The following is a 17,187-nucleotide window of genomic DNA, read 5'->3' as shown; positions in this document are numbered from 1 at the left end:
AGATCAGCCATGATTTGTTTGCTCTACTTTCTTCAGCAGTCACTTTTGTCTCTGAATAAAAGAATCATAAGTTAGAAGCATTCATTTACGCCTTCAAATCCAATCTACTGCTCAGTACAGGTAGTCCTCGATAAACAACAGGTGACTGAATGACCACTCACAATTATGACTGACACTGGAAAACTACATACAAACCTGTTTCAAAGGTATGACAGTATAGTAACCCCAAGGTCATTCGCATTTATGATAGACCGTGAGGATGCTGCAGCACCCCCCCACCTGTCTCCCCCCACCCATCCCGCCCAGATGGGACCCCTGCAGCACTTAGGCCTGCTCCCCATGCCTCTTGGAAGCAGTGGCCATTTTCATTACCCTTAAAATGGCGGCTTTCTAAGCTTTCTGCATTTATAAGTTGGCCCCAATCAGCTGGCAAGTAGGAGGCTGCAAAGCTTTCCTGCCTCTAGGCTTTGGACGAGCTTCCCCAAACCTCACCAGAAAGTCACATTTCTTCAAGAAACAAAACAAAAGAAGCTGGGAGGGACAGGCTTGATTCCCCCCCCCCGGTCCCAATTAGGTGCTAAAACTAAAATCACTGCCTCTGCTGTCTATTGACTGCCTGTATGGGGCAATCTACAGTCTAGCCCAGGGATAGGCAACTTTGGCTCTTTTATGACTCGTGGACTTCAACTCCCAGAATTCCTGAGCCAACATGGCTCAGCATGGAAACCTCTCCCTTTCCCCTCAGCATGGCTGGCTCAGGAATTCTGGGAGTTGAAGTCCATGAGTCGTAAAAGAGCCAAGGTTGCCTACCCCTGGTCTAGCCTTTTAGCTGGACTCTAAAGGCAATCGAAGGACAGCTAAAGCTTGCAAAAATCCAGCATCCTCCATTTTTTAGCAGTAGTTTCTAGTCCACTTAAATTTTGGAGATGAATTTGTTTCTCCCCCTCCAGTTCATAAGGAAAAAAGTTGCAGAAAGATTTTCTCTTTTTGTTCTCTTGGTTCCTCTTCAGCCTGGAGTCAAGGTAAGGTTTTTAAAAGGGATGAGAGATTGGAGAGCAGAGGGTGGGGTTAGTTTTAGCACCTAACTGGGGCAGGGGGAAGAAGATCCACACCTCTGTCCCTCCCAGCTTTTGTTTTTTATTGAAGAAATGTGGCTGGGGGGGGGGGGACGGGAGGGTGTTCTAAGCAAGGGAGACGTTTTGGGAAGCACGTCCTGAAGCTGCTTTTTATGCAAGGGCCAGCTTCCCAAAGCTAAATCCAAATCCACCTCCCTTTAGCTTAATTTCATTTTTCCATGGTTTCCACTTTAGAATGTCAGAAAATGGCTCCTGAGTTTCTAAGTTACACTTTTTCAGGTGTTTGAAAAGTGCCATTATGGCCTCTTTAGTCACATTTTCACAGGGCTAAAACCAGTTCATTCCGTCTATTTTTGTAAGATTCAATCATTTCCGATCCTTTTAATCATTCTTGATGCCTTTGCTTGAAACTTTCATAAACTCTGGTTGCCCATTATTAGGTGACAAGTGTTAAGCAAAATATTTTGAATTCAAAATGTATCACGCATCTCTATGTGTGACAAATGCATACTACAGTGACTATTACTTCTTAATATTTAGAAGGATCCACTTTTACTGATGCAACCTTAAAATGGAACTTGCCGTTTTACATCACATCAAACTGCCAAGCCAGGTATCTCCTATTGTTCATTCAAATCACACATGCATACACATGTATTCATATGTTTCTTTTATTTTCAGCCCTTTTCTATGAGCCTTTTTAAATTCTGTTCATTTTTTTAGAATATTAATTATTCCACCTGTTTTATATCTTCTGCAAACTTTATAAGCATTCCGTCTATTTTTTCATTTGAAAGTCCATTTGATTTCTCATTAATTTGATGAGGAATCATATATAAGCATACTCTAAACATGATTTTCATCCTATTTACCTGAGTCTACTGCCCAATCTACCCTTAATTAACCTGCTGTTTGGAAAGCCATATGCAATCATTCTCGGCCTTCTAGAAACCATTACAGAGAGGGCTGTTTTGGAGAGCCTACATGGAGTAGTTATGATTGTGCTTTTATAATGGTAGATTTGTACTTTTATTGCATTTTAGATTTTCATTTTTTATTGTTTTTTAATGGTGCAAACTCTGGGAATCTTTTCCAAGTCTGGCAATATGTAAACAAAATAAACAAACAAATAAATGACAGAGTTATCTTTGTACCATGCTTGGGGCCCCAGTGGGGGAACAGCACAGTGGAAGTGGTTGATCGAGTTAACAACAGATCCCTCTTCCCTCCACTTCGCCTTGCCCACGTCATTAGATTTGAATGTCTGGTTTTATTTATGTTTTAATGTATATGTATAGATATATTTTTATGACTGTAAGCTTCCCAGAGTTACCCTATGCCAATAAATTTTATAAATAATAAATGCATAGGTTGTGTCAGCTTCTGGTCACTTAGGAACTCACAAAAACAAACATTCTGACTGGTGTGCACCAAACCTTTTGCATGTAGTTGTCATCTTATATCTTTTAAAAATAATTTTAGTTTACTTCTAAAATCCATTATTTCTGCTATTTGAAATAAGAGAAAAATTACCTTTGATGGAGAAGATTCGGCAGGGGCAGATTCTGGACGTCTTCGGGGTGGAATAGGTGGAGGAACAGTAATTTCATCAGAATTTTTGGGAAAACTGATGGAGGATACAGAGGCAGACCCTGAGGACATATGAAAACCTTGAATGGCTTATTGTAAACAGAGTAAAATATGGCTTACAAAAACTAACTGTTTTCATTTAAGTATTGAATTTCCGTATCATCATGTTTATTTCGTAACAACTAGATTCTTAAGGCAAATTGTGTAACTGCACATCTTGCATATGTGACTGGGGGGAGAGCTCACATTTTTTTAAAAAAGCAATAAAACAGAATAAAAATATAAATTCAACAAACATACAACCATAATAAAATCCTCCATTAAAATCTAAATTAAATTAAACCAAAGAAAGCTGGTAAACTTTTCAGTTTGCTTAAATTCATAAAGAAAAACTGCAGAAGACATCCAAGTGTAGGATATTAATCAGTTAGAAGGAAGTTATCTGATTTATATTATCCTTTTATTGCTCAATGCGTCTTGTGCAATTCATTTTGGAAAGCAAAATATGAAGGAAAGTTATCCTTGTAACTTATTACTGTATATCTATCATCATTGGTAGATAGCACTGCTTTACTTGAATATTAAGTTTCATTGTTATTTTCTAAATTATGATGATAAATTATAAGAGCATCAATTGAATCAAATATCCAAGCAGATTCTATTCTGTATAAACACTATCTCATTTATTCTTATGCTATCTAATACTTTCAGAACACAAATAGAAATGAAAGGAGCCAAAAACATTAAAAGGAGAGACAAAGTCACTGCCTGCAGTTGCACCTACTTGAATGAAAAGGTGTAGAGGGATCAGAGTCAAACACACTGCAGACATCTGTAGTGCTGGAAGTGGAGGATGGTAAAGGTGGGGTGAGTGGGGTTCTTGGAGAGTTTGGTGCAGAGGCTGCATTCTCTGATTCACTCTCAGGGACACGGCTATAACTAATTTTTCTTGGTTCTTGTTGCAGAGGTGTTGGGTGCCTCATTGTTCCAGGTCTTGGATTTGATGGACGAATACCCGGAGATTTGAGAGAATAGCTGTATTTCTTAGGCTGAAAGAATCCAAAACAGATATTATAAGAACGCAGTGTTAATCTGAACCTTTTTGGTTAACCTGTAACAATTCCAGTTCTTTTTCCAAGTATCGTATCTGTGTTGTTCTACAAGTAATTAATTATGTGTTATAAAGTTGATGTCAGTTCTTAGTGACGACACTGCTAGATCTGTCCCAAATCTGGCTTTTCAGATCTCTCAATGGTATACCTTTGGTTGAGTTAATCCACCTTGCTGCTGGTCATCCCTCTCTCTTTCATTACACCATTCCTAGAATTATGAACGTCTAAAGGAAGTGAGGTCTTTGCATAATATGTCTCAATGAAATATGATAATTTTAGCCTGATCATGTGCCTCAAGTGAGACAATGGATTGATTGGTTCTATGATCAATTTGTTTGGAGCTTTTCCGGTTGTCAGTGATATTCTCAGTGATAATTTTTTCTATCCTGCTTTTACAAAGTCCAACTGTACTACAGGTAATCCTTGACATATAACCGTTCATTTAGTGACTGTTCAAAGTTACAACGGTACTAAGAAAAGTGACTTATGATTGTTTTTCACACTTATGGCCATTGCAGATCTCCATGGTCATGTGATCAAAATTCAGACCCTTGGCAACTGACATGTATTTGTGACATGTCCTATTTATGACATGTGATCCTCTTTTGCAACCTTCTAAAAAGCAAAGTCAATGGAGAAGCCAGATTCACTTAACAACTATGGCAAGAAAGGTTGCAAAATGGGGCAAAATTCACTTAAAACTATCTCACTTAGCAACAGAATTTTGGACTCAGTTGTGGTTGTAACTTAAGGATTAACTGTATAGGGAAAACTACTGCTTACACAATTCTGATCTTTGTAGGTATAGACATGTGATGGAATCTGAATATCGTTTCCAAGGTCTTCATTGTTACCCTGCCAAATGTTAATATGTAACTTATTTCCTGATTCCTGGTTCCTTTACTGTAAAACTGTTCTTAAAAAAGAAAAGATAAAGTCATATATAGCAAATATATAATAAGCGTTAATACTCACTAATCTTGGAGGCGGCTTCATATTACGTGGCTCTATTTCTAGGGACTTGTTGTAAAGAGAATCTGCAAATTCTTTTTCCATGCTATTTCCCATTGGATTCAAATTTTCAAAAAATCTCTAAAACCAAAGCATTCAGGATGATTAGTATAATGTAACATTGTGATTTTAAGGCAAAGGATGCAAACTGGACAGAAATGGCTATCATAACACCCTACAATCTAGGGCAGCACTCAATATCATACTTGGGAAGAGCCACTTAAGTTGCTGTTTCCAATCAGTGCACAAATCCAAATTAGGGTATTAGCTGACTCAACTAATTTTATATCATCTATATACCGTATATACTTGAGTATAAGCCGACTCGAATATAAGCCGAGACCCCTAATTTTACCCCCAAAAATTGGAAAAAGTTAGTGACTTGAGTATAAGCCGAGGCTGGGAAATGCAGCAGCTCACCACCAAACCACACCAAACTCACGGAGCTCACGGAGCTCAGCTCGACACGTCTGCCATCTTAGTTGAGCCTGTTAACAGACTTCATCAGTTCCAAAATCAAGATCACACCGGCAAGCTTTGTCAGTTGTCACTCGCGGCAGTACAAATACACTAGTACGGAAAGCTGGCATTCACTTTCGGGGGGAGGAAAAAAAAAACACAACAACACCGCACGCTTTAAAAGATTGGAGTTTTGCAGCCTTTTTTCTCGGGCCCGTCCGCCACCTTTAACTTAAGGCTGCGCTCTCGATTTCCTGGTGTGTGTGTGTGTGTGTGTGTGTGTGTGTGTGTCAGACCCACGGGAATGGCTGGTAGGGAAGCGGCATTCCGGCATTCCCCCCCTTCCTGTGTGTCGAGCCCACGGGGCTTGACACACAGAGAAACGCAAATGCCGGACTGCCGCCACCTTTACTAGCCATTCCTGCGGGTGTGACACACACACACACACGCACGAGGGGGAGAAACAACGCTGGACTGCCGCCACCTCTGCCAGCCCTGCAAGCCTCTGCCGCCCCGGCGTTGGTGGTCGAGCTCTTCGGAGCCGGCAGAGAATCTCCCGCAGGAGGAGGTCGCGGCTTTCTCTCTTGCTTCGGACTGCAAGGATTTAAACTCCAGGAACAAATCCCGATGGAAGTTTTTTTTTAAAAAAATACTCCTCCGGGTCGGACAGGGGACCCAGGCTGAGGTCTAGGGGTAGTGGGGGGGGGCTCGCAGACATAGATGGGCTCAAGTGGAAGCCAAGCAGCCCTCCCGAACCTGGGCTTCTGGACGGAGCAGCCGGTGGTGCGTTTCAAAAAGCAGAAAAGTTGGATTTTGAACTTTTCAGCAGCGCATCTGCACCCGCTGCTTTTATGACCGACCTGCCGTTTCCCCCCCCTCCCGGTCCTTTCCCCCGTCCAAGCGGACGCTCCAGGCTCTTTGGGGGGGACGGGCAGGCGGGGGGGGAAGGAAGCGTGCCGAGGCGCCGCTCACCTGCGATCGGCGAGTGCGCTGGACTCGGCTGCGTGTCCGGCGGAGGGTTCAGATCATTCCGGGCCAGAGCGGCTTGGCGGGCGGGGCCGTTGGGCAGGCGGCGTGGTGCAGCGGGGGAGTCAGGGCAGCTCTGCCATGGAGCAGCTGGGGTGGGTGGGTGGGGGGAGGAGGAGGAGGAGGAGGAGGAGGCGGAGAGGAGCGAGCGAACGAAAGACAGAGCTTCCGGTGGCTACCGCTGCTGAATATTGCAATGAGCCGCCGTCTCCCTATGACCGCTGGCGAGGGGATTTCATCAGAGCACGCAATCGGGGCTCCCCCTCGTGGGTGCGTGTGTGTGTCAGACCCACGGGAATGGCTGGTAGGGAAGCGGCATTCCGGCATTCCCCCCCCTTCCTGTGTGTCGAGCCCACGGGGCTTGACACACAGAGAAACGCAAATGCCGGACTGCCGCCACCTTTACTAGCCATTCCTGCGGGTCTGACACACACACACACACACACACACACACACACACACGCACGCACGAAGGGGAGAAACAACGCTGGACTGCCGCCACCTCTGCCAGCCCTGCAAGCCTCTGCCGCCCCGGCGTTGGTGGTCGAGCTCTTCGGAGCCGGCAGAGAATCTCCCGCAGGAGGAGGTCGCGGCTTTCTCTCTTGCTTCGGACTGCAAGGATTTAAACTCCAGGAACAAATCCCGATGGAAGTTTTTTTTAAAAAAAATACTCCTCCGGGTCGGACAGGGGACCCAGGCTGAGGTCTAGGGGTAGTGGGGGGGGGGCTCGCAGACATAGATGGGCTCAAGTGGAAGCCAAGCAGCCCTCCCGAACCTGGGCTTCTGGACGGAGCAGCCGGTGGTGCGTTTCAAAAAGCAGAAAAGTTGGATTTTGAACTTTTCAGCAGCGCATCTGCACCCGCTGCTTTTATGACCGACCTGCCGTTTCCCCCCCTCCCGGTCCTTTCCCCCGTCCAAGCGGACGCTCCAGGCTCTTTGGGGGGGACGGGCAGGCGGGGGGGGAAGGAAGCGTGCCGAGGCGCCGCTCACCTGCGATCGGCGAGTGCGCTGGACTCGGCTGCGTGTCCGGCGGAGGGTTCAGATCATTCCGGGCCAGAGCGGCTTGGCGGGCGGGGCCGTTGGGCAGGCGGCGTGGTGCAGCGGGGGAGTCAGGGCAGCTCTGCCATGGAGCAGCTGGGGTGGGTGGGTGGGGGGAGGAGGAGGAGGAGGAGGCGGAGAGGAGCGAGCGAACGAAAGACGGAGCTTCCGGTGGCTACCGCTGCTGAATATTGCAATGAGCCGCCCTCTCCCTATGACCGCCGGCGAGGGGATTTCATCAGAGCACGCAATCGGGGCTCCCCGCCCCTCGGTCCTGCCCAGATGCAGCAGCAGCAGCAAGACCACCCCCCCCCCACACACACACCTCCGGTCTACCTTACGGCCCGGTGACTTGACCCCGGGGATAGATCGGAAAGAAGGCAACAGACCTTCCTGCCCCTTCGCTGAGAAGGAGCTCCAGCAATGAGAAGAGCCAAGGGGTGGGGCACCGTGGAGAGGTTAGTGGGTGGTGGTGGTGGCGGCTCTTAGATACCGCGTAGACGCAGGGGTCTTCAAACTTGGCCCTTTGATGACTGGTGGACTTCCTGGAGAAGGAAAAATGCCTGGAGAAGGAAAAATCGGCCGCAGCCTCGGGGTAGGCTTCTCCGGGGGCGCCGCCGCGATTCTGCAGGTCTGTTGCCTTCTTTCCGATCTATACCCGGGGTCAAGTCACCGGGCCGTAAGGTAGACCGGAGGGGTGTGTGTGTGTGTGTGGGGGGTGGTCTTGCTGCTGCTGCTGCATCTGGGCAGGACCGAGGGGCGGGGAGCCCCGATTGCGTGCTCTGATGAAATCCCCTCGCCGGCGGTCATAGGGAGAGGGCGGCTCATTGCAATATTCAGCAGCGGTAGCCACGGGAGGCTCCGTCTTTCATCCGCTCGCTCCTCTCCGCCTCCTCCTCCTCCTCCTCCTCCTCCCCCCACCCACCCACCCCAGCTGCTCCATGGCAGAGCTGCCCTGACTCCCCCGCTGCACCACGCCGCCTGCCCAACGGCCCCGCCCGCCAAGCCGCTCTGGCCCGGAATGATCTGAACCCTCCGCCGGACACGCAGCCGAGTCCAGCGCACTCGCCGATCGCAGGTGAGCGGCGCCTCGGCACGCTTCCTTCCCCCCCCGCCTGCCCATCCCCCCCAAAGAGCCTGGAGCGTCCGCTTGGACGGGGGAAAGGACCGGGAGGGGGGGGAAACGGCAGGTCGGTCATAAAAGCAGCGGGTGCAGATGCGCTGCTGAAAAGTTCAAAATCCAACTTTTCTGCTTTTTGAAACGCACCACCGGCTGCTCCGTCCAGAAGCCCAGGTTCGGGAGGGCTGCTTGGCTTCCACTTGAGCCCATCTATGTCTGCGAGCCCCCCCCACTACCCCTAGACCTCAGCCTGGGTCCCCTGTCCGACCCGGAGGAGTATTTTTTTAAAAAAAAACTTCCATCGGGATTTGTTCCTGGAGTTTAAATCCTTGCAGTCCGAAGCAAGAGAGAAAGCCGCGACCTCCTCCTGCGGGAGATTCTCTGCCGGCTCCGAAGAGCTCGACCACCAACGCCGGGGCGGCAGAGGCTTGCAGGGCTGGCAGAGGTGGCGGCAGTCCAGCGTTGTTTCTCCCCCTCGTGCGTGTGTGTGTGTGTGTGTGTGTGTGTATGTGTCAGACCCGCAGGAATGGCTAGTAAAGGTGGCGGCAGTCCGGCATTTGCGTTTCTCTGTGTGTCAAGCCCCGTGGGCTCGACACACAGGAAGGGGGGGGAATGCCGGAATGCCGCTTCCCTACCAGCCATTCCCGTGGGTCTGACACACACACGCACCCACGAGGGGGAGCCCCGATTGCGTGCTCTGATGAAATCCCCTCGCCAGCGGTCATAGGGAGACGGCGGCTCATTGCAATATTCAGCAGCGGTAGCCACCGGAAGCTCTGTCTTTCGTTCGCTCGCTCCTCTCCGCCTCCTCCTCCTCCTCCTCCTCCTCCCCCCACCCACCCACCCCAGCTGTTCCATGGCAGAGCTGCCCTGACTCCCCCGCTGCACCACGCCGCCTGCCCAACGGCCCCGCCCGCCAAGCCGCTCTGGCCCGGAATGATCTGAACCCTCCGCCGGACACGCAGCCGAGTCCAGCGCACTCGCCGATCGCAGGTGAGCGGCGCCTCGGCACGCTTCCTTCCCCCCCCGCCTGCCCGTCCCCCCCAAAGAGCCTGGAGCGTCCGCTTGGACGGGGGAAAGGACCGGGAGGGGGGGGAAACGGCAGGTCGGTCATAAAAGCAGCGGGTGCAGATGCGCTGCTGAAAAGTTCAAAATCCAACTTTTCTGCTTTTTGAAACGCACCACCGGCTGCTCCGTCCAGAAGCCCAGGTTCGGGAGGGCTGCTTGGCTTCCACTTGAGCCCATCTATGTCTGCGAGCCCCCCCCCACTACCCCTAGACCTCAGCCTGGGTCCCCTGTCCGACCCGGAGGAGTATTTTTTTTAAAAAAAACTTCCATCGGGATTTGTTCCTGGAGTTTAAATCCTTGCAGTCCGAAGCAAGAGAGAAAGCCGCGACCTCCTCCTGCGGGAGATTCTCTGCCGGCTCCGAAGAGCTCGACCACCAACGCCGGGGCGGCAGAGGCTTGCAGGGCTGGCAGAGGTGGCGGCAGTCCAGCGTTGTTTCTCCCCTTCATGCGTGCGTGTGTGTGTGTGTGTGTGTGTGTGTCAGACCCGCAGGAATGGCTAGTAAAGGTGGCGGCAGTCCGGCATTTGCGTTTCTCTGTGTGTCAAGCCCCGTGGGCTCGACACACAGGAAGGGGGGGGAATGCCGGAATGCCGCTTCCCTACCAGCCATTCCCGTGGGTCTGACACACACACGCACCCACGAGGGGGAGAAACAACGCTGGACTGCCGCCAGCTCTGCAAGGCTCTGCCGCTCCCTTCTCTCAGCAGCCTGTTCCGAACGAAGGGACAGTTCTTTTTTTTTGTTGACTTGAGTATAAGCCGAAGTGGAGTTTTTCAGCCCAAAAAGTGGGCTGAAAAATTCGGCTTATACTCAAGTATATACGGTAATTATAAACTTTACTGTTTACCTAGACCATTACTAAAACCAATAAATAGAGGTCCAAGACTGCCCTTAAGAGTACTTCACTCAGTACATCATTCAAATTCAATGAGGTAACATTGATTAGCACAATTTCTATATGATTTCAGCCAGCTGCATATCTATTTAAATATTAAGTAGTTATGATTAATGTCACTATGGTTTGACCAATATGTTTTTACAACTTTTACAATTTTTGTAAGATTTAGACTCTGATATAAATTGTGCAAGAGAAGACTTGAGTATCATTTTAAGCAAATCTTTTTCCTTCAATACTTGGAAGATATGGTGGTCTTGAGTTACAGAAGAGTTTTGCTCCAACAATCCTTGTGAAAGTAAATTTCCATGTATGCTTGTATGTATTTGCAAACATAGCAGTTGCTGTTTTGCACCTCTGCAAAAATCAAAGTTTTTTCATCAATAGAATGTTTATTAATTTATTGAAAATTTATATAGCCGCAATTTCTTGTGCCTCTTTCCAGAAAATTAAGGTTACATAAGTTAGGGGTTACTTAATCTGGGGACTGCAAAGTAAAGCAAAGGAAAAATTCAGTTTGCAGTTTACTAGGAACTGCAAGATAGCTCCTGATGTAAAACTTCTTTCAAGACCAAGGATGACAAGTAGATAAGTAAGGATTAACTCCAGATAATCAAGCAATAAATGGTACCAAGAAGAGAATATTTGTAGCTCAGAATTGAACTGTGAGGTCATTGGTGATCTCTGAGCTTCATGGTTTTTCTGCAGACATTTCTTTACCAAACCAGTTAATTAGCCTAGCATTGATAATGATACCTCGTTTGGTATTGAAATGTCTACAAGAAAACCACCAAGCTTAGACAGCATCAAGGACTCCACAGTAAATGATTACCCTAATCAAGGAATTATCAACTCAAGACAAATAAGTAGAAAACAACACCCTAACCAATGAACTACCAAGGAGAAAATAATATCCCCATCAACCTGTTAGGGCAAACTACTGTATATAAACAGAGAGCAAATCCCACTCTATAAGCAAACAACCAAGCTCAGAGAACACGAAGGACTCCATGGAGTAAAATGTCCTACTTACCCTGATGTCAGCTTCCACCTTTAAGCAGTATGGCTGGTTTTGGTACTGTTGTATTTCTCCTGTTATCTCAGCTACTTTCCTCCGTTTGCTAAAGTTAATGAGCTCTCTTCCATGTCTTCTTAGAAATTCAGGATTGCCTTCTTCTGTTTTCAAAATGTTTGTTAAATAAATTCCTATAATAGCAAATACATAAAAATGCACAATGTAATGTTTTTATAGGAAATAAATTAAATATTAACAGCATGGAATATTTTAACATACTATCAAGGGATTTTGGGTAACTGCAAGGAAATGTTGAAGGTTATATTTAAGTTATTTTGCCAATAAATTGCACTTTCTATGAGCTACCCTTTGGCTACCAAACTCTCACTTCAAAAATTCCCCATTGATTCATCTTCCTCTTCAGCATTTTATTTCCCCTTCTTGAGATTAATATCTGTATCCTGAAAAGCCAATTTTGATTTGTGCAGGAGAAATGGAATTCCATTCTGCTGCTGGAAAAAAAAGCTGTATAATGAGTTAGATTTGCCCCACATAACTGACTTTAGGTTTTTTCATAATCCTTATCTCGTCTATAAAGTCTTTGGAATCATCCCTTAGTTCTTATGTTCCAACAGTAAAGGCTTAAAATCAAACCTAAGTATAAATATATTTTCTGTGTATTCATCTCCACATTTTTCCATTTCTCCCTGGTACCGATACTTAATTTATAAACTTTTCAGCCCATCTCAGTTTGTAACAAGACATTAAAATAGTGTTCAAGCTACACTGTAACAGGAGACTATGGCTTGATATAAATCTTCAGTATTGACACAATTACAAAGATAGAAAGAAAGGATAGGCAGATATGCTTCTTCATGATACAATCCTCAATTTACAACCATTCATTTAGCCCCCATTCAAAGTACCAACAATCCTGAAAAAGGTGACTTATGACTGATCCTCACTCTTGAGACCAGTGCAGCATTCCCCTGGCCACATGATCAAAATTCAGGCACTTGGCAACCAACATGTATTTCTGATAGATGCAGCATTAACAGGGTCATATAATCACCATATGTGATCTTCCCAGCCGGCTTTCTATAAGCAAAGTCAATGGGGGAGTTGGATTCACTTAACTGCAATGATTCACTTAACTATGGCAAAAAGGTAATAAAATCAGTTGTGACTCACTTAACAATCAACTTTCTTAACAACAGAAATTATGGTTATAAGTTGATAACTACCTGTATAAAAAAACCCTATGGTATATGGCACTGTAACAGTTATAGCTAAACAGTTCTTTCTCAGAATACAGAGTAAAATACATTAGTAAAGGTAAAGGTTCCCCCGCACATGCGTGCTAGTCGTTTCCGACTCTAGGGGCCGGTGCTCATCTCCATTTCAAAGCCGAAGAGCCAGCGTTTGTCCGAGGACATCTCCATGGTCATGTGGCCGGCATGACTAGACGCCAAAGGCACACGGAACACTGTTACCTTCCCATTGTAGTGGTCCCTATTTTTCTACTTGCATTTTTACATGCATTCGAACTGCTAGGTTGGCAGAACTGGGACGAGTAACAGGTGCTCACTCTGTTACACGGCACTCGGGATTCGACCTGCCAAACTGCCGACCTTCTGATCGACAAGCTCAGTGTCCTAACCCACTGAGCCACCGTGTCCCTCAAAATACATTATACTGGGCCAAATAAAAAGAACAATCTGGTATATTTTCATCTCTACCCTCAAAATATTTCCAGTTCAGTTACATAGCACAATTGTCACACATGTCTATGGAGATTCTCAATCATCCAGGACATGGTTATCCCAAAAAAGCTTTTCAAAAGAACTGAAGAAGATTCATGCATGAGAAGTGAAATGTTTTCAAGGAAAAAAACAACCAAGAAAGTCCAACTGCATTTAGAAAAGCACCTTTGGGATACCACACACACATTTTTAAACAATTTAGACAACAATTTGCTTTGACACTAAAACTTTGAAATACCTGAAAAACCACTACAGTTGTTTTCACTGAGATGTATTCAAATATATGCTTTTGTTATTTAGTCATACTAATTAACAGCAAATTTAGGTAGGACATTTAAACAAAAACTTTCCCATATACTGATTCTACAATTCATATTCTTTATCCATTAATATTTGTGATTTTATTTTTATCACAAATAAAATCCTGCTTACCAAAGAAAGGCACGCATGGAGGATTAATGGACCTGAGTTTTGCCAAGTATTTCTTATGATGATCTTCACTTAATTCATGTGCTTCCTCAAATATCTTCTTTTGTCGACTTGGGATTTGCTGAAGACAAAGAAAGGTAAGGATACAGTTTGCCCACAGAAAATTTACTGATTATACTAGTACAGTTGACTGCCCAGTCTGGCGAAAGTGTGTGAATCCATCTACATGACTCATCCCCTTCTTTCACACAATGCTTTCCATATAGAAAAATCTATAACGTTAAAAGTAGCAATAAGATCTCCCTATATTGTTTTACTTGTGTCCTTATTCTCTACTTTTGTTTTGAATGGAAATAGAAGGTGAGTAAAATAATATTTTTATGAAGAGAACCATGAACCAGACAAAAATATTAAGATTTGATGCAGAGCTAAAATTGGATATAAAACACAAAGTGAAGGCTTTTGTTTGTATAACTGGGATTAAAGAAACATTTGTGTTACTCTTTTGTTTTAACTTAAGAGTTGAGATAATTTCTTACATTGAGAAAAAAAGATTTTAAATCATTTTTCTAATGTTCAAGCCCAACATATATTTTTTAAAAGTTTCTTTAATGAAAAATATCTGCTATCTCAAGTTCAAGTAGCTTTCATTTTAGATCTGCATTTTACTTACTTCAAAGGTGTGATCCAGTCTGTAAATAGGTGCAGAGTTCATAGCACTGACGACTTCAAGAACGCCATTAAAATTATTTAGCTCTTGAAAAACTTGCAAGATTTCAATTATCCGGCATACTACCATTACTCTTTCTTCTAGATTTTCTGTTTCCACAATGCATCTAGATATTCAGAAAATATATTTAAATTTCACTTTGGATTATCAATAATGTAAAAGCATTACCAGAGTTTTTTTTTCAAGGAAGTGTGGCCTAATATTTTCAAAACACCTAATTGAACTTGAATCCCATTTTTTAAAAAAAAATTAAAAGGAAACTATCATACACAGCAAATGTAACGTACATTTTATAGTATAGACTAGAGCCGTGGTGGCGAACCTATGGCACGGGTGCCACAGACGGCACGCAGAGCCCTCTCTGTGGGCACGCACACTGTTGGCCTTCAGCTGGGTTTTATAAAACCTTTTCGCTTTAGGCCTCCGCCGCTGTGTGCAAAAAAAACACACACAAAAAACAAACGCTCAATCAATTTCAACACATGGGAAAAGAAAAAGATCTCGCAAAGTTGGAATTGATTGAACCTTTTAGTCCCACCCAGTCTGCCATTACCACCGCAGCCATGGCCACCCAATGGGCCACGCCCACCCAGCACCCGCTGATACATAAGTGGGTTTTGGGTTGCAGTTTGGGCACTCAGTCTCTAAAAGGTTTGCCATCACTGTACTAGGGGGAATCAAGACGTATCCGGTTTCAAAAGGTTCTATCCCGAGTCAATTGATCTGTATACATTTCTCAACTGAAAAGAAAGCATCTAAACTCATCGAGAGAACAGGTGATGTGTTTGCTGTCTGAATCAGGAAACTGAATAATGTAATGATATTTAATGTAGTAATGGCTGACTTATACCACTAAAAAAGTTGTCTAGTACTAATATATAACTTAATATTATCTGTTGCTGTTTGAATAGACCACAGAAAATATAAATTATAAACTTTTGTTATTATAAATAATCCTCGACTTATGATCACAGTTGAGCCCAACATTTCTGTTGCTAAGCAAGACAATTAAGTGAATTTCCCCCCATTTTATGAACTATCGTGCCACAGTTGTTAAGTGAATCACTGCAGCTCCTAAGTTAGTAACACAACTGTTAAATGAATCTGGGTTCCCCAATGACTTTGCTTATCAGAAGTCTGTAAAAGGCGGATCATATAACCCCAGCAATCGTCATAAACATGAGTCAATTGCCAAGCATCTGAATTTTGATCATGTGACCATGGGGATGCTGCAACGATCATAAGTGTGATAAACAATGATAAGTCAGTTTTTTCAGTGCTGTTGTAACTTTGGTCAGTAAATAAACTATTGTAAGTTGAGGACTACCTGTATTTCCTGCTTAAAAGTCAATCTCTGCTAAGTTACATTATAGGAACCATGCAAATAAAAACACTGATCCATGAATCAAATTAATCTTACTTTTCAAACCATAAGGTAAGATTAGTGGTGTGTCTTATCATTTTGAGCAGGTTAGGAGAATTAATTTCTTTATCTTCCTTTGTCCATACACTTCCAACAAGCTCTGATGGCTGCACAGCCCTGCCAAACGTAAAATCAAAGTAAGGCAAGATTAGCTGGCTTTTCATCAAAAATATTTCCACTTAAATCAATAATTTTGAATTAAACTAATAAATGAATTGATCTGTGTTTCTTTTGAACAGCTTCTTGTTCATGGAAAGAAAAGCATTTGGTTTTAATAGCTAGCTTTCTCTATAGCCACACTAACGGTATAATATTATATCATGCAAAGAAATTTTGACCTTGCAATCATTGGGCTATTGTGTTTAATATTTCTTTCAATTTTTATATATTGTATTTTATTGTATTGCCCTGTACACTGCCCTGAGTCCTTCGGGAGAAGGGCGGTATAAAAATTAAATTATTATTATTGTTATTGTTTTAATTTTATTAAATAATTCCCAACATATGAAGAGAAACTCTCACTTTTAATTACTGCTATTAAAGTGTTCATAAAAATAAGAAAGTACACCCCAGAAAATGTAATACTAATAATTCTGCTAGTAAAAATAAATGCCAGAAAGACCCATGACATTAAAGAAAACATTTGACAAGTCTGTATTGTAACCCATACATCTCAAAGGAAAAAAGGCACTAACCTGTAAAGTTCTGATTCAAGTAGAGTAAGCTGTCGGGCAATTTCTATTGGATGCAAAGTGAGTAGATCAAATGTTTCAGTTTGTCCTTGCCTGCTTATATGCCACTCAATTGGAGGTGGTGAGCTTTCAAAAGTAATGTTGTGAGTTGGCCCAATGGCTTGTGCTTGCTTTTTCCTATGAATTATCTTTGTGATTGATTCAACCCATTTCTTCATAGCTTTACCTGAGAATAAGTACAGAAATAGGTTTACAGCACAGTAGAGCAAGTTCTAAAAATATTATATGCTTATCTTACCCACTGGCCAATTGGCAAAAGAATAAAAGAATTTCAGCTAGCCCAGCATTACAAATGTCCCAAATTAAAACTCCTATTTGCTTAAAAAAGGAAGTGATAAGTTTCCAACCTGCTTTTTTGATATGTGAAAACGTACATGCAGAAGCATGCAAGAGCTGGCCATACAAAGAAAAAAGTTGGTATCCTATTTTCATTTTAACAATCTTTGAATTAAGTTACCAAAAAAATCTCCATAACATGAAAAAATGCCGTGTCACACAGCAGTTCCAATCAAGATAGTTTAATGAGAGAATGAAAGCTTTACACTTCAGTTTCAGGCTTAAAACATAGAAAGCTCTATATATGAGATTAAGATATGTAAGGCTTACAACATATACATGCTGTCAGATTTCCCTGCGGTGAAAACAGGTTGTCAACTATTTATGGAGGATAGGTCTTCTATT

The 17,187-nt window shown here is 43.9% G+C and overlaps 1 protein-coding gene across 1 annotated transcript in view; it reads right to left on the bottom strand.

Annotated features, from left to right (window-relative positions):
- The window catches only part of SOS1 (SOS Ras/Rac guanine nucleotide exchange factor 1), a 56,116-nt gene that overhangs the window by 5,478 nt on the left and 33,451 nt on the right, over window positions 1-17,187 (bottom strand). Inside the window, exons 14-21 of the mRNA XM_083379233.1 lie at window positions 16,450-16,672; window positions 15,752-15,871; window positions 14,275-14,437; window positions 13,605-13,722; window positions 11,428-11,600; window positions 4,754-4,870; window positions 3,451-3,715; window positions 2,610-2,728 (exon numbers count right to left, since the gene is read on the bottom strand). Coding sequence (XP_083235359.1) covers window positions 2,610-2,728; window positions 3,451-3,715; window positions 4,754-4,870; window positions 11,428-11,600; window positions 13,605-13,722; window positions 14,275-14,437; window positions 15,752-15,871; window positions 16,450-16,672 — 1,298 coding nt within the window. The remainder of the gene's footprint in view (window positions 1-2,609; window positions 2,729-3,450; window positions 3,716-4,753; window positions 4,871-11,427; window positions 11,601-13,604; window positions 13,723-14,274; window positions 14,438-15,751; window positions 15,872-16,449; window positions 16,673-17,187) is intronic.

The sequence above is a fragment of the Vipera ursinii genome (assembly GCF_947247035.1).
Source record: "Vipera ursinii genome assembly, chromosome: 1".
NCBI classification, from domain to species: domain Eukaryota; kingdom Metazoa; phylum Chordata; class Lepidosauria; order Squamata; family Viperidae; genus Vipera; species Vipera ursinii.
Note: the sequence above shows the minus strand (reverse complement) of the source record. Positions and strands in the feature narration are given on the sequence as shown.